At 48.8% G+C, this 18,102-nt stretch overlaps 2 protein-coding genes across 3 annotated transcripts in view; one reads left to right on the forward strand and one right to left on the reverse strand.

The window, feature by feature from the left end:
- MTOR (mechanistic target of rapamycin kinase) overlaps positions 1 to 18,102 on the reverse strand; it is a 128,252-nt gene that overhangs the window by 53,422 nt on the left and 56,728 nt on the right. The gene's annotated exons all lie outside the window — the stretch shown is intronic.
- Positions 10,167 to 14,885, forward strand: ANGPTL7 (angiopoietin like 7). Its single transcript, XM_040987907.1, has 5 exons — positions 10,167 to 10,536; positions 12,843 to 12,943; positions 13,507 to 13,701; positions 14,292 to 14,490; positions 14,716 to 14,885. The coding sequence occupies exons 1-5, from the start codon at positions 10,167 to 10,169 to the stop codon at positions 14,883 to 14,885; spliced, it is 1,035 nt and encodes a 344-aa protein (XP_040843841.1).

Consider the following 18,102-nt stretch of genomic DNA (forward strand, 5'->3'; position numbering starts at 1 on the left):
CTTTTTTTTGAGTAATTTAAAAAGGAAAGGACAGGGCCGGCATGGTAGCTTAGTACCCTACCCTTGCATGCGCCGGGATCCCATATGGGCACCTGTTTGAGTCGTGGAGGCCCCGCTTCCTTTCCAGCTCCCTACTTGTGGCCTGGGAAAGCACTCTAGGATGGCCAAAAGCCTTGGGACCCTGCACCCTCGGGGGGACCCAGAAGGAGAAAGTTCCTGGCTCCTGGCTTCAGATGGGCACAGACCGGCTGTTGTGGCCATTTGAGGAGTAAATCATCAGACAGAAGATCTTCCTCTCTGTCTCTCCTCCTCTCCGTATATCTGACTTTGCAATAAAAAGAAGTAAATCTTTAAAAAGTGGGGGGAGGCAATAATATTAGCCACCTAAATTAAAAAGAAAGTAGAAAATGGCTTGGGGGAAGCATCTATTTTGTTGTTGTTGTTCGTTTGTTTTAAGTAAGAAAATGTTGGGGAGGGAAGCTCTGTACAACAAAATGAAGTATTTTTACCTGTGTATATTTATATTATTTCATATGCAGTGAAAACTCAATCAAGCACACAACTGACATCCTGCTTTTCCACCTGCCACGGGTATTTGAGTTTGTGCAATGACTTGGAATGGCTGCATTATCGTTTCATCTAGTGGCAGCCTGGGGTGCTTGAACAGTATCCTGAGTGCCCAGGTCACCAGCAGGGTGCTCACAGTCATGTCCCTCTGCCTGTCAGTGACTGTCCCCGTATCCCTTCAGGAAGCTGACCAAGGGTCTCAGTGCCCACGCCCAAGGGTGTACACTGCCCAGTCGCAAGTCAGGTGGCTGCACTTCCAGGCATATCCTGGCTGGACATGGTGCCTGGATGCCCTAGCACAAATCAGCAAGAGGCCCAGAGAGGTACACACAGCTCAGGGTGTCAGAATGGGAGTGGTGCTGGCCAGGTTTCCAACCGAGGGGGCTGTCCGGGTATGTGTAAAAATGAGGAATGGCTGTCACAATCCCAAGGCTCTGGCTGATTTAGGGAGCTATTGGCAGGCTCATGCTCCCAGCATGTCAGCCAGTTAATTACTTCCAACTTTATCTCTCTTGTCAACACTTCTTGACAAATTGGCCATTATCTTTGTATTCTACAACAATGAGCACTGCTCCTTTGCTGCTGCTGCCTGGGGGTTTTATCTCCCCCTTTCTGCTTCTTAGATCCAGAGTGAAATGAAGAGCTCCTAGAGGGACCATTAAAAAGAAGGGACTATCAGGGACAGGACAGGGGAAGGGACCAACAGCAGCCCGGGAAACAACGCCACTCTTGCCATCTACCCTGACTCACAGCAGAGTGGGGTTTTTGGGTATAATCCTGACTTCTTGGCTTCTGTATACCCCAGAGCTCTGACTCAATCTATCAAGTGGATGAAATCGGGAAACAAAAATTAAATGAGCTGGCACCCAGTGACCTGGCAGCTCCAAACTCCCCACATTTAATTGAATAAGCAGATGTAACAAGCCTCTCTTCCACTAAGAAGATGGGCTATACTGCAGGAATACCAATGCTCACTCAGGGGCCAGTGAGAAGAAATATGCCAATGAGCCTGGTGGAGAAAAGATGCAGATGAGAACGGTGACACCCTTGTAATTGAATTACCAAGATTCACAGCCAGTGAAACACCCAACAGAATTGGGAGAGGCCAGTGGTGCCATTATTGACACCCTGTATTGTCACTGGGACGGCCATCAGGTGGCCAGGAGGGAGATGTCAGCCCGGCGACACCTCTTCAGGTTTAAGATGCACCTTAAGGTGCGCGTTCAGGAGGCAGCACACACCCAGTTTCAGAGCACTGAGACCGTCAAACTGCCAGTGGTACGTGCTTCCCCCACCTGTCAAATGGCACGTCAAAGTCAGAAGCAGGTGCTCTAACTCCCCTAACAGTGGTCCTGTCTCACTACCAGCTGGATGTCTGGGAAGAGAGAGGTTTCCAATGAGTTACAGTGAGCCTCCTGCTGCGGAACAGTTGCAAAAGACCCTCGGTTATCTCGGCCGGCTTTAGCAGAAACCCCAGAGCTCTCCTTGTTGTCAGCCTACTTCCTGCAAGAAAACAGTGTCTTTGAGGTTTGTAAGAAGCTCCGTGAAGGAAAGGTACTATACAGTGAATCTATGAAAAGTCTGAAGGATAATCACATCCACGGGGTTCCGGTCGATGACTTGACCTCTTGGGTAGAGCAGAATCTACCAGGGCACTAAGGAAGCCATGGGGTCGCTGAACTCATGCTTGGGCTTCCCTCTGCCACAGGGAGCTTCTCCGTAAGGGTATAGATTTCTAGAGACACGTGGGCATTTCTGAGGGCCACCGGAATCCAGAGGCTGTCAATGTGTCTGGCTGGGAGCAAGTTCTCCCCTTTGGCCTGAGGGCTTTTTCTTGCAGCTGAGATGGGGCTGGGGGGGTGGGAAGAGCAGGACCTATACCTTTGCTGGAAGCCAGCAAAGCTCAGACTTCTAAGCAGCACACAGTGACACCACGTGCTTACAGTCTGCACAGAGTGGGCTCTGTCTGTCTAACTCACCCCTTACCTGTGGACTGTAAAACCCAGCCACCCTCGCCATTGATTGATGGCTCAGGCACAACTGGCACAAACCTCCAAGCATTCCTCAAGAATGACATGTCTGTTTTCCAGTAGTGGTGCCCAAATCAGCACGGTGGCAAGTCAGCCTCAAGAAGCCCTGCAGCTCCTGGGGTGGCGTGGGGTGTAGAGCTGGAATTTGGCTTGCAGCCTCTGACAGGGGTTTGGCTCTAGCTAACAGTGGTTATTAGGGTCCTGCATTAAATGTGGGGAATATAACTGCCCAGAGGTAACACTTTTCTTGTAGGGATTTATTATTATCTTTATTTTGCCTTCAACCTTTGCTGCTACATGTGACCCGAGAGGTCAGCATCACAGTGGCATCCACACAGGCCTCTGCAATAAACACGAGGGAGATAAGACACTGCAGGCTGCCTGCTAGCCACACTAATTGGTGGCCTTCCAGGGACAGGAAGTCATGATACAGTAGGGATGTCCTGGATGAGACCTCAAACTATTGATTAAAAATAAGAGGGTTGAATCAGATGATTTAAACTGTCCTAGTCTTTACTTTCTTTTATTCTAAGATTAAAACTTAAAGAATGAAAGGACAGAAATGGACACAAAGCAGAAGAGAAGGTATGGCCTAGGACCAATACCTTCCTATGACAAAACACCGGAAATGACTGCAGAGAAAGGCGCCCGTGGGTCTTCAGGGGGTCAGAATCTCCTGCATGGAACCCGTTTTCCCTTCACTAGGTGCCAGTTAAGTACCGTTTCATCTCATCAAGTGGCAGTATTTGCTGGGCACTGATGACATGTCACACATGCACACATAGCTGTACACCTTAAAGTACCACACGTATGTCAGCAAAGCTTTCGAGGTATCTCTAGAAAGTTTATCGAAAATAAAATGTTTCAATGCAAAGAAATTTTGTAATCCATGGATAGTTTTTTCAAAAAAGTTAATGCGAATTATATATTAAGACCTTACTATGCATGGATTTCAAATTGTTTTTATAACAAAACAACTTATATTTCATTCTTAAAAATAATTTGCCTATTTTGGGAAATCAGAGCTACAAAGGAAGAGGATCTTCCATCCACCAGTCCAGTCCTCAGATGCCCACAATGGCCAAAGCGACCAGGGTGAGCCAGGAGTCTGAAACCCACTCCAGACTGCCCAAGCAGGTGGCAAGGACCCGGATACACAGGCCAGTACCTGCTGCCTCCCAGGGTACACACCGACAGGAAGCGGAATCGGAAGCGGGGCAGCTATGCAAACACGGGCACTCAGACTTTCACTCGGCATTACGTCTGTGTGACACATCTGTGCTATTGTACGCCACTTTCCTCCTTCTACCGAGGAATGGCATTCTGCTGAACGAATACACCAACATGCACCTGTCACGTCTGGCTGAGACGAATGCTGCTCCTGCAAATGTTCCTGTGCCTGCCTTTCCTGTGTGCTCACAGTTCTGTTATGGAAATACCTTCTAGTTCTCTAGGAGAACTGCAGGGTTTAGGGTTACGGACACCTTCATAAGATACTGACACATACTTCTCCAGCGTGGTTTTCCCCATTTATGTTTCTGCCAGCTGCTTCATGTTGCTGTCAGCATCGAGCGTCCGCAGGCTTTTCCACATCAGCCCTCCAGCTGCTCAGCAGCTTCTTCCTGGGATTGTAATCTGAATACCCACAACAGACGAGACGCAGTAGCCTTGCAGCCTTTGTAGCCTTCCTGGAGATCTTCCGTGAACTCCTGTCTAGTTCCCGTCCCTTACTGTGTGATAGGAGTTTACCTTGGATACATGATGTGCAAGAGTACATACTGAAAACATTCCTTGTTTCATTCTCTTCCTGTCTTTCAGTAAAAAAAAATCATCAGCTTTACCTTTTTCCTATTTTAAAACCATATTTCTTACATTCACTTATTATCATATTTATTATTTCCTTTGTGGCTGGTATTTTCGGCATTGTATGTAAATCTGCTTAGGAAAGCACACTGACAATGCCTGAATCTCCCATGTTATCCTCTGGAAGCTTTATTGCTTTGCCTTCGCCATGTGGAACTGAAATCCCTGGACTTGTATGGGTGGAAAGTAAGGATCAAGAGCCTTTCTTCACTGTCTTGAGGCTACTCAGATAACCCAGCAGCGATGGTACACTGTAGGCCTTGCTGACCCAAGCTGCGATGTGGTTATTAGCCAAGTCTCCAGGAGCATGGGATCTGCTTCTGGAAAAATGATTCTGTCCCATTTGTACAATTGTCTATACTTATGCTGAGGACACTGCCTTAAACATTCACTGCAGCTTGATATCCAGCAGTAATCATTTCTCTAAATTTATTTCTCTTATTAAAAAACGTCAAAGCCTGGCACAGTAGCCTATAGGCTAAAGTCCTTGCCTTGCACACACCGGGATCCCATAGTGGGCACCTGTTCTAATCCCGGCGGCTCCTTTTCACACCCAGCTCCCTACTTAAGGCCTGGGAAAGCAGCTGAGGACGGTCCAAGGTCTTGGGACTCTGCACCTACGTGGGAGAACAGGAAGCTCCTGGCTCCTGGCTTTGGATTGGCGCAGCTCTGGCCATTGTGGTCACTTGGGAGTGAATTAGCAGATGGAGGATCTTCCTCTCTGTCTCTCTTCCTCTCTGCATATCTGAACTTCCAATAAAAATTTATTTCCAATAAAAATAAAATAAATCTTTATAAAAAAAAACTGTCAGGGCCGGCACTATGGCATAGTGGGTTAAGCTACTGCCTGTAACAATATCCTATATGGAAGTGGTTTGAGTCCTAGATGTTGCATTTCCAATCTATCTCCCTGCTAACGCTCCTGGGAAAGCAGTGGCAAACGGCCAAAGTGCTTGGGCTCCTGCCATCCATATGCGAGACCCAGATGAAGTTCTAGCCTATTGGCCTTGGTCTTGTCCAGCCCCAGCAAGTACTGCCATATGGGGTGTGAAACAATGGATGGAAGATCTCTCTCTCTCTCTCTGTAACTTTCAAATAAATAACTAAATCCTAAAAAAAAAAAATCTTGCATTTATAACATGGATAAAACTAAACCTGGAGAACATGAGAGGTAAATGAAAAGATATCAGGCAAAGACATACTGCATAGTCTCATTCATAAAATGGAGAGTAGAGGTTACTGGAGCTGGGGAGACGCTGATGAAAAGGACTCACAGTCAGCCCGAGGGGAGAAGGAAGCTGAAGGAAGCTACGGTATGGCAGTGAGGATAGTTAGTATACTGCATTCCTGAAAATAAACTAAAAATAAAAACACACACAAAAGTGTTAGCTATTTTCAACCCTTCACTGTACTTAATGTTGCCAAACTCTGTGTAGTGAGGAAGCTCTGATTTTATCTCCATTTCACAGACTGGTAAAGTTAGCAAAGTAACTTATCCACTGTCACATCCAGGGAAGGGATGAGGTGATTTTCCGATTCTAGACCCAAGAACTCAAGGGGCACGTTACATACTGCCTCCTTAATCCTAAAGCCAGACGATAGTCTGTCCATTTAACGTGAATGCATTACAATTTAAGAACTTCTAATGCTTCAAATTCCCCACTTCCAGTTCATTTCCAATCGTTAAGCAACTTCAAAAGGTTATCTCCCAGTAGGTCTCAGGGAAGTAAAGCAATCAGAGCGACAGTCACACGCCTCCCTTTACTCTGTGCCTACTCCCTCTCTCTTCTGATCCTTGGGCCAGGCTCTGCTATTTCCCCTCTACCTAGCAAGGTCTGTCACACACACACACACACACACACACACACACACACACACACACACACACACACACACACACACACACACACACACACACACACACACACACGAAGCCTTCCCCACTGTTGGCTACCCTTTCCTCTGGACACGCAGGGCATCCTCTGGGGTGACCACCCTTCCTCTGTGCCCTCCCGGCTCTTATCACACTGTCCTGAAGTTCAGCGGTCTGTTTTTCAAAGTGGACCATGAGGCATTGGAGGCTGGGCCAGAACGGTAGCAGGTGCAGGACGTGGGCCTTGGCAGAAGTGAACAATTAGAAAGCTCAGGGAGGACATGGAAAGGCCCTTGGTGCAGGGTTTGGGCTTTCAGCCGAGTGATGGAGAGGTCAGAGGTCAGTGGCTGAGTACAGCACAGCGGGCTGTGTCTCACTCAAGGCTTCAGGTGAAGCACACAATGAAACTACAGCAGGGCAGCCTCTTCTGAAATGGGTTTCTGCCACAGCCGAGCCTGGTGTCAGCCTGGCGTCAGGCACTGCTTTCTCTCATCAGGTGCACAAGTGACGCCTGAAGCATTGGTGGGGACACATCAGAGGAGGAGTCAACTCTCCATCAGGGACATTTTCAACTTGGGTAGCAGAAGCCCTCTTTGTCCTCTCCAACTCGATGACTCTGCTCTGAATGGTTCTAATTTTTGGTGCCAGCAGGCTGGACACTGGCAAATGTGAAATGAACCTAAGCTTTATTTCCATCAGCATCTTTCCCAGGAGTGCCACACTGGTCCTCTTCCACCAGCAGCCAGAAATGTGGCGTACATGGTAGCCAGGCCAGGCTGCCCAGGCTTCCGCAGCGACTCCTGGCCTTACTGGCCCTTTGCTCACTGAAAGGCAGAGCAGGCACTGCAGGCTTTTCTGGGCAGGAAGCCCTAAGTCTCGCTCTCTCTTCATGGTTTTCCCCCACTGACTTAGCTGTGCTCACAACAAGGGTTGACCTTCCCTTCTTGAAGAAATTCACAATTTAGGGATATGATAGTGTTGTGGATAATCTTCTAGCATAGAAATGACCCTTAATTAACAATTGTTTTTCAACATTGAAGAAATTGTTGACATGTGGGCAGCTGAGGCAATTTAGGGAAATCTTCAAGTGAGAAAAGCTTGTGTCTCCAAGATATGCCTTATGTTAGAAATCAGTTTCCAGAAAATAAATGTCAGAGACAATCCAAATTTATAATCCCCCTCCAACCATCTCTAAAAAAAGATTATTACATGGGTTATAAATATGAATGGATGGTTGCTTCATTATCTTCCTGAATATGGAAACTGACAACATTTTCTTGTTTGGCCAGGAGAAGCAGCTTCCTGGAAGATTAAACACGCAGTTGCCTGGGGCTCGTCAAGTTCCCCTGTTCCTCTATGCTGAGACACAGCTCTGCATCTTCTACCTGCCGGCTCCCCAAACACCTGCAACAGCCAGGCTGGGAAGGGCCAGAGCCGGGGGCCAGGAACTCCACATGGATGACAGGGGTCCAAGCATCTGGGCCATCTGCTGCTGCCTTCCCAGGAGCATCAGCAGGAAGCTGAGTCAGAAGAGCAGCTGGGACTTGAACCAGTACTCTGATACAGTACGCAGGCATTCTAAGTGGTGGCTCAACCCGCTGAGCCCCATTGTGGGCCCCTGCCTGCTTTCTCTACTGCATCACCATCCTTCCTAGGTGGCAGGAGCGAGTGGGGCGCTGTTCGTGACTTCATGGCACACACACTGTGGCACACAGTGAAGCTCAGGGTCATTTAACTACCAGGAAAACCTTGAAGGTCACCATGGAGTTCAGTGTCTGTGAGATGCTAACAATCCAATCGTGGCCCAAGCTCTCCCTAGTGAAGCAAACTCTGTATACATAGTTAAGGCTGTGGTGTCCTGCTGGGCTAACCAAAGGAAAGCAGAAAGTGACAGCCCTAAACAGAATCTCTGGGTAGCAGGGTAAGTGTCTGTGGGTGCCAGCAACACCGTTGGCCCTTAGCAGCCCGGGAGACCGGGGAAGGGAGATAGCACTCTGACCCCCCGGGCCCCTGTACATTTCAGGTTTGGGTGACTTCAGCCGAGTGGCAAGGCGGGAGGGTTACGGAAAGGGGAGCTGGCAGGTATCAGGCTAGTGTGGGCAGGACTCCACCTGAACTCCTGCAGGATAAACAGCCGCTCCAGAGGCTCAGAACATGGAAGCAGCAGTCCTGTGTCCAGAAGACTGTGTTGCTGCTTCAAGGATGAAAGGACCTCTGGACGCAGTTTCAGTGAAAAGTTTATTCTAAGGATGTTTGTGGAAATGCCTGGTTACTATTATTTTTTAAGATTTTATTTATTCATATCCAAGAATTAGATATGCAGAAAGGGAAATTTTTTTTTTTGGGTTCACTCCCCAAATGGCTGCTACATCTAGAGCTGAGCCAATCCAAAGCCAGGAACTTCTTCCATGTCTCTCATGGGTTCTGGGGCCCACGGACTTGGGCCATCTGCTGCTTTCCCAACACACAAACAAGGAGCTGGACGAGAAGTGGAACCAATGCCCATGTGGGATGCTGGTGCTGCAAGTGCAGGGTTAGTCTGCTACGTCACTGTACCAGCCCGGAGGTTTAATTTTGTTTTGTTTTTACTATTATTTTTTTTAAGACATGAAAAAAAAAAACCCACAGTGCTCTTGAAACATAGTACATGAATAAATTATAGTATCTTTTTTTGGGTACGAAGTCTAATATAGATAGAAGGAAAATATTTTCAAATTGCAACCATACTGTACAGATTTTCCAGGTGCCAGGAATTCTTGTTTCTATACGTTCACGTGTTTCTGAGTTCTGAACCCTGTGACAAGACGGGCCTGTTCCCTGTCTGGCCTGAACATGGACAGACGTGTTGAGTGACCAGTCCTAGAAACACACGCGGCTTCCTGCCTTTTCACCTCTGCTGTAACCTCCTGACACCTCACTGCAAAAGGTCAAGTGTGAGAGCTGACACTGGCTTACTCTTTTAAAGGAGAAAGCATATTCTTTCTTTAGAATGACTTTTTTTTTTTTTTGCTTTGCTTTCTATGAGATTTAGTCTATCCATGTATTTCTAGAACTTTTCTAAGTTGGAAATTCTCAAACGTGAGAGCTACTTTCAGGTGGGACAAAGGATCGGGGAGCACTGAATGATGATGAGACAGAGGAATGAGCAGCCCCACTGAAAGCATGGTCAGCATGGTGCCTCACGCTGGCCAGGCAGCAGCTTCCACACTCACAGCACCAGCTACTTTAGCAGTCCCTTTCAGGGAGGACAGTGTTGTCCACCTCACTCTCAGCCTGTGGTTATGTAACCTTTAGACAGGAATTTGGAAATTCCTCCAACCTGCCCTGCTGCTGATAGAGCTGAGCCAGTGGCTGGCAGGGGCAGAATCTAATATGCCAAACTAGAGCCACACAAATTCACAGCCCTCTGGTCTCAGCCCGAGGCTGCAGGCAAGGAAAGAAAGACTCGCCCTGTCTTCCTCCTCCCCTCCTCTGGCCTAAGTTTGCGCTGACTTCACCCAGCAGGCACCTGACCCTCCCAGATGAGCTGGGAGGGGCTAAAGCCCCAAGCATGGCCAAGGTTGGGTGGAGGTGCAGGCCGCAAATGATATTTAAGATGTGGACTTTTGGGTCATTCAGACTCAGGAAGGAAAGCCATAGGCTACGCACGAAGCTCCACATTCAGAAACTCAAGCTTTGAGAAAGGTGAAGACCAAGCAGAGAAGAAAAGAAGACTACCAAGTGGTGAGGCCAGCCAGAGGAAGAGCATTGGGTCTGCTGCAAACCCTGCAGACCTCAGCTGGGACCCCAGGTTCTCCCGCAGGGAGAGCCCTTCTCATCCAGGCCCAGGAAAGATGTTGCCAAAGGCTCTCTCAGCGCTCACGTGGCTCTGCGTTTTCATCGTGGCCTTTGTCAGCCACTCAGTGTGGCTGCAGAAGCCCCCGAAGCCCAAGACGCCTGCACAGCCCAAGGCAGCTGCCTGCTGCAAGGAGGTGAAGGAGCTCAAGGCCCAGGTCGCCAACTTGAGCAGTCTGCTGGGCAAGCTGAGCGAGAAGCAGGAGCGTGACTGGGTGAGCGTGGTCATGCAAGTGATGGAGCTGGAAAGCAACGGCAAGCGCATGGAGTCTCGGCTCACAGACGCCGAAAGCAAGTACTCGGAGATGAACAACCAGATGGACATCATGCAGCTGCAGGCGGCGCAGACCCTCACTCAGACCTCGGCAGGTAAGGTCCACCTGCCACTCAGTACCTCCCCGTCCAACAGCCCAGTTCCTCCTGTTTGCTGCTGCTTCGGGACCAGTTGGTCAGCAAGATGGGGGTGGGGTGTGATGGGGGTATGTCTTCTCTTTAGTTAAGGCACTGGACCACTTCTCTTGATTCTGAAAGTTTATCCAACGCCTTCATGTTTTCTTTTTAGGCATACAATGTTTTAGCAACTTAGCCATCTTGGAGCCCTGGGCAATCACTGAGTCTTAGATTGAGTCTTAGATGCAGGGTTCAAGTCTTCCCGGCAGGTGCAGCTATGTCAATTCCTTATGAGCAGGTGGCAGGCTGCCCCCTCAGCTCCCAAGAAGTGGGAATGAACCTTGCATGACCACACTGGTGGCTCCAGGAGACAAACTCTGCCAAGGAGGCTTCCTGGTGCCCCCGGGACGCAGCTGGATTGGGCACTAGGGAATTCCTTGTCCTCCCTGTGCAACCCTCTCTTCTCTTTCTTGCTTGGAACTCGGTGCACAGGCATCTCCCACAGCCATCTAATGAGTCCTTTGTGTTCACCTAAGGACAGGCTCCTAAAAATTCCTCAGTATTTTTTTCACCCTGTACACTCACATTCTAAATAATATAGGTAATAAGAAAATGTGATACTGAATTATAGGTTTTTACAGGCCAAAAATAAAATCCATTTAATGTTTTCTTTTTGAGAAATAGCTTTCAGTTACTTGTTAGTGTGGCTTGGATGAGCCAATGTGAATTCATCTTTCAGAGACCATTTTTAATTTCTGAAGTTACCAGGAAAATATTCATTATAAGGCATATATCTTATAGATAGGTAATTTCCTGGTGACATAAAAATGACTAGTCATATTATCAGCCAAGTTAAGAACAAAGACATTATCTTCTAATGAGGAAGTCATTGTTTATCTCCTCAGTTCAAATTAAAATTCTAACATAAATTAAGCTTCAAAATTCTGTTCTCTGAACTGTGTATAAATCACTTTTGAAGTGTAGACTTCTCACCTTGTGAAGGTATTCTTGAGCTATTTTCCAGACAAGTGAGTCCTGATTTGGTCTGTGAGATGAAATCAGACATGTGGAAGGCCAGCTCAGATTCACCTGCTGCCCCCGCAACCAGTAGGCAGCCTCCTGCAGGCCACTTACAGCCCGGTGGCAGGCCTTGGCTTGGCTTGGCTTGGCTTGGCTTGGCTTGGCTTGGCTAGGCCTGCTATCCTTATTCTCCTTCTCTGTGGCTGGGGGCTGGGTCACCGCTATACTCCAAGGAGTAGGTCATCCCTGGAGAAAGCAGTAAGTGGATGTATTCATCAGCGATGGGAAGGGAAGAAATCTGAGGGTCATGACAAGTGTACCCTGTCTCTTCTCCTCCTACCTGCTCCATGAGGAACCAAGACACCCCAGACATCTGCCATCCTTGCTGTCTTTTCTAAGGCCCCAGAGCAGTGGTCTCCAGCGAGGAAAAAAAAATCCCCAAACACAGAAGGCATGAATGCACCTGGCTTGGAGGGCCCCAACTTTCCAAATCAGTTCAGGAACGCCTTTCAGAAGCCCTGCTGTCCACAACAACAAGACAAAACCTGCCCTGGAGCACAGGTGCATGGCAGCCAGGGCAGCACGTGACACCCCCAGTGACAGCCAGCCCCAGGCTTTCAGTTCTGTGTGCCAACAAAGCTTCTAAGGGCAGGCCTCAAAGTGCTCCTCAGAACTGCTTCACTTGCCTCTGAGGATGGCCCTGTTAGGTTGAGCAGGGAAAGGTGAGATTGCAAAATCGATCTCCCTTAATTAGGATCCCAGTCACCAGGAGCCAGCACTTCTGGAAAACAACAAAATCCTGCCAATCAAGGAAATATAAACCCTGACTCTGAGGTATTTGTGATTTCTCTTGTAACAGAGGTGGCAAGAAATCCGAATGCTACTACAGGGATATCTCTTAGGTGGGCTCCCAGACACTGTCTTATTTCTGCAGCCCATGGCCTAGAAACATGCAGGATCACCCATCTCAAGGTAGCCTGAGGCCACCTGTTTGGTGGTCCCACAGACACTCTCCTGGGAAAGGGCTCCTGGCCCTAACATCCCATCAGTGTTTGGGGGAAGCCCAGCCATGACTCCTTTTTATCTCCAAAGGCCTCTTTCTCCAAACACCATACTTCCTGGGGGTAAGGCCCATGGGAACCCCGCACTGGAAATGAGGGTTCAATTTGTCACCAAGTTCAGCTGCACCAGGAACATGGCAGGGACACTCCGCCGCCACTGAGTCCAGGTCTGGCTCCTCATTTTGTGCCCTATGCCTTTTACAGATGCCATCTATGACTGCTCATCTCTCTATCAGAAGAACTACCGCATCTCCGGGGTATACAGACTGCCCCCTAATGACTTCCTGGGCAGCCCAGAGCTGGAGGTGAGTCATTGCTGCCCCCTGCCCACCTTGACCCTCCACCATCCAGCCCTCAAAAGTGAGCAGCCACAGAGGCTAGTCATCGCCTACTAAAGGGTTACTCCTAACAGAGAAGTAAAGACCTACGTCACATTTAATCTTTGGGTTCCTTCTCTCCCCAAAATATTAAGTATCTGTTTCGTTCCCTTAATTCTTATCAAACACTAAACTTTCACACATAAGATACTTCTTCTAACTCATAACTAACTCAAATCTCTTGCCATGTCCTAAAGCAACTCTTCTTTGGGGGACAAGAAAGAACATGAAGGCAACATGAAAGAACTTAGACAGGACCCAAAGTTCCACCTCTAAGCTGTAAACTCACTAACTCCAGCCTTCGTTAGCCTTACTAATTGTCTCTGTGGCCTGGCCACCAATACTGCAGCAGCAGAGTAAGCCAGTGTGACAATGGAAGTGTGCATGTCCCCTTGCTCTGTGGGGACAAGGCAAAGGGTGGCAAAGGCCGTTCTCATGCACCTGCTGCCCATGCCTGTTAGTCTCTGGCCAGAACACCCTTTCTGCTCTAGGTGTTCTGTGACATGGACACAACAGGTGGAGGCTGGACCCTCATCCAGAGGCGCAAGAGTGGCCTGGTCTCCTTCTACCGCGACTGGAAGCAGTATAAGCAAGGTTTTGGCAGCATCCGTGGGGACTTCTGGCTGGGGAATGAACATATCCACCGGCTCTCTAGACAGCCAACCCGGCTTCGTGTGGAAATGGAGGTGAGTTTGAGGCTGGAGACCCTGGGCCTGGCCCAGAGCTGCCACACACGAGTGTGCACTGCTGCAGGTGCCACCTGAGGTCTCAGTCACTGCAGATGGGAGGTTACTAGGATTCTCCTGCACAGCTTAACAATAGCAATTCTTATCCTATTTTTTCCACCCAAGTGGACTGTAGATGGCACAGAGGTGGACAGGCCCAGGCCAGAGCAGAGCCCATCACAGAGCTGGGCTGAAACACCAGTGCCTCCACTCTGACCTGGGGCATGGGGTCCTTGAGGTACCAGTCTATAGGTACTGACTAGCAAACCTTATAAGAGATCTTCAAGTAGTCCCTGTGCCTCTACATCTCTGAACAAAATTGAGCAGCAACACACACCTACCTCCCCTCCTTTCAGACAAGAGAGATCAATGAGAATGAGGATCAATTAAGGCCAGATGGTGTCTAGAAGCAGCTTTGACCTAGACCTGGGTTAGCCTGGTAAACTAGAGGTAAACAAGGAATGAAATCCTACTTTCAGGGCAAGAGAAGGACTATAGAAAATGCAGCAGTGCCCTGCTGCCGCAGCCTAAGACTCTGCTCCTCCCAACAGGACTGGGAGGGCACTGTGCGTTATGCAGAGTACAGCCACTTCGTCCTGAGCAATGAGCTCAACAGCTATCGCCTCTTCCTGGGCAACTACAGTGGCAATGCGGGCAATGATGCCCTCTACTATCATAACAACACAGCCTTCAGCACCAAGGACAAGGACAACGACAACTGCCTGGACAAGTGTGCACAGCTGCGCAAAGGTGAGCTCTGGGGAGCTGGGGAAGGGTCAGGACAAGCGCACGGTCTCACCTGAGAAGGTGAATGTGTGACTGTGCCATGCTCTGGTATGGCTAATCTTTTTGATACAGGCTCTAAATTTTCTTTCTTCCTGCTTAAAATCATGACCGGATATATACTATGTTGCCTGTTTCTGTGGGGAGAGTGCTGTGTTCTGCTGCTGAACCCTGCTCTGTCTCTTGCACCAGGTGGATACTGGTACAACTGCTGCACAGACTCCAACCTCAACGGGGTCTACTACCGCCAGGGAGAGCATGACAAGCACCTGGATGGCATCACCTGGTATGGCTGGCATGGAGCCAGTTACTCCCTCAAGCGGGTGGAGATGAAAATTCGCCCGGAAGACTTTAAGCCTTGAATGGAAACTGCCGTGGAGCAGGGCTTCAGAACCCTAAACACAAGGAGAGGCACGAAGGTGAAGGACAGGAAGGGAGCGTGGGGGGGCAGGGCTTAGAATCTCCAATGACAGTCAGTCAACACAGTTGTACGCGCACAGATGTGGTGGTCCACACACGCAGTGCTTCCCCCAACGGGTCCCGCCCAGTGCTTCTCAAGAGACTGACCCGAGTGGGATCGCTTGGCCTGTGACCCCTAACTTAACTAACGTTGTCTTTTCCACAGTGGCTGTCTGGAGGAAAAAGCTGTGAGACTGCTTAGGCTATGTAAGGGCAAAACCCAAATTCCTTCACTAAAAAATGACATTATTTTGATTCTCATAGGAGAGGTCTGAGTGTCAGGGGAAAGGAGTGGAAGAGGGTGGTGGAGGAGGCCACGTTCCTTCTTTTAAATCACTCCACACAGCTTTGTGAAACACAGCGTTAAATGGAATGCAGTGGCCCAGGCTGGACTCGCTGGGAGCCTCTACAGTCCTGGGCCGAGCAGCCAGACCCTGGCTCCACCTCGGCGCCCCCTCTGCTCCCCGCTCGGTGCCCGCCTCTGCTGCCCGCTCGGTGCCCGCCTCTGCCACTGAGAGGACCTAGGACACCAGTGGGAGTTAAGGACAGTCCCTCCTGGTCACCTGCCCCAAACTGCCTTCAAATATTCATGGTCCATTTAGATATATCTATTTTTATTTACTTTGTAAGAAATGTTGTTGATAAAAAAAAATAACTGAAAAACACAGGTATCAAAACTACTATGGTTATAAATCCATGCTGTATATAAGCGTCATGCTTAGTAAAAATAAAATATTCTAGTTTGGGTTTTAAACAAAGTTTCTTTTCTATCTTTTTAAAGATTTATGTATTCACGCATTTTCATTAGAAAATCAGATTTACAGATAGGAGAGACAAAGAGAAAGATCTTCCACCTCCTGGTTCACTTCCCAAGTGGTAGCAACAGCCAGAGCCGAGCCAAGCCAAAGTCAGGAGTTCCCTCCGGTCTCCCATGCAGTTGCAGGGTCCCTTGGCTTTGGCGCATCCTCCACTGCTTTCCCAGACCACAAGGGAAGTGGAGCAGACAGGATACAAACCAGCACCTGTATGGGATTCTGGAGCTTGCAAGGTGAGGATTTTAGACACTAGGCTACTGTGCCAGGCCCCCCTTTCATCCTTTTTAAACCCCTTCAAAACCTGTGGATCTCCTTCTCATTTCTTACATAACCACTTTGAACAAGGTTCAAGTCCAAGCTAGAAAACCAGAGGCTAAGCAGTGACAGAGCCAGGGTGGAGGAGCAGGGATTTGGAGATAAATAGCAACGGTAAAAGAAGCCAGGACCCCCAGAGTGGGGCTGGATCCTGGGCCACCTCACCTACCCCTGGAGCCCATGGACACCATCTGGTTTCAAAATATTTCCCAAACAATCACTCCTGTTATTGACAGGAGCCAGTCAGGTCAGATGAGCCAGTATTCTTGGCCAATATTCTCCGTGTACCCAATATCCCCTCCACTGATGGGAAACCATCTCATCTTTAAAACAAGAACCTGGGGAACTTTCAAAGGAACCAAGTTGGTACAGAAGGACTGCCTGGCACGGGGCTCCCCACGGACAGACACTGAAACAAGCATCTCCAGGAGGAGGAGGAGCGGAGGCGCTCAGATCATGCCAGCAGGAAGAATGAATCAAGACTCTCTGCTGAATGCAGTCACTACACTCCCTCTCATTTCCTATCTACTTTGCAACCAGGACAATCCAAGGCTTTGAAGTCAGCCTCTGGTTTCCTTCCTGTCTGAGGAAAAACTTCTAGAGAGAGAGGGGCAGAGGGCCAAGGGAGAGCGGCTGCCAGGGGACATACAGAACACCCCACACCCACTTCCCGGCAGCTGTGTGGGTCGAGCCTGCACCTACAGATGAACCAGTCATGAAATGAGAATTCTGTATGGGGGGAGAAACGGCCTCTGTATTGCAAAAACTTTTTTTTCCCTCGTCCCTCAACGATAGAGTATAACTAGCATTGCCACAGCATTTGCTCGGTATTAGGTATTCTAAGAGAGAGGTGACACATTTCCACAGCACCTGCTCAGGGCCACTGGATGTGGACAGCAAGGACTGAGAGACGACAGTGGCATGTGGTCTCTGCCTGGAAGCAGACAGGATGATCAGGAACGGAGAGGAGAGCTTGGTGTGGCTCCTGAAGGTTACGAATGCTCAGATCTCTCAGACATTTTAAACTACACTAAGAAGGTAGGTTCCTTCACGAAGACTTGGAAGAATCAGCCTGACAAGAACACCGGCTGATACTTTGTTTCTAAAATTCATTTGAAAGGCAGACTGAGACGGAGACACGCCCTCCACGATTTGCTCCTCAAATCCTGCAACAGCTAATGCTGGGCCAGGCTAAAGCTACCAGCTCGGTTCAGGTCTCATTTGCCGGTGGAGGGACCCAAGGACCTGCGCCATCATCTGTTGCTTCCTGAATATACAATTAAAAAGCTGAAACGGGAAGTAGGAAATGAAAGGATCTTGAACTTAGGGCCCAAGTTCGTAAGATAACAATGGCTCCCTAAATACGGCCTAACCGCTGAGCCAAATACCCACTCCCTCCCATCTCTGCTTGTCTTTTAGATTTTGCAAATGTCACAATCAGAAACAGTTTTCAAAAGAGGATTTCAAAGCTGGGCATTGAAGGCCATCTAGCCCTGAGTAGCTCCTTGGCAGGAGACAGGAAGGCCAGCAGACCTTGTCCTCATGTTCTGGGCAACCAAGCAAAAGACCCACAAGTTGTCTTCGTGTGTGTGTTTTCTATAACCAACTGCCTTTTCAATCTTACTGACAAATGTGTGGAGCTCTGTGGAGCTGGAGTCATTCACACCGACTCCATGGGAAGCCCTCCTTTGGGGCTCACACAGAGGATTGTCTGTGCTGGGCAGAGGTAGTAAGGCCACACCCAGCCACACTTAGAGGCTACGCCAGCAGCAAGAGAACCACAGTGTCAGCAGAGCACAACTTTCCAGGGCAAAACATAAAGAACAGCCGTGTACGATCCCCCTGATTGCCTCAGAAAGCTTTTAAGGCAGTTGGCTCCATACTGGGATCTGCAAGCATGTGCAGATTCTTCTTTTAATATAATTATTGTCTAAACATGACAGTACAGGAACTGTCTGCACAGCACTTACAACCTGGAGATGATGTCAAA

The sequence above is a fragment of the Ochotona curzoniae genome, unplaced genomic scaffold, assembly GCF_017591425.1.
Source record: "Ochotona curzoniae isolate NIBS_2020 unplaced genomic scaffold, NIBS_Ocur_1.0 contig_4792, whole genome shotgun sequence".
Taxonomy (NCBI): domain Eukaryota; kingdom Metazoa; phylum Chordata; class Mammalia; order Lagomorpha; family Ochotonidae; genus Ochotona; species Ochotona curzoniae.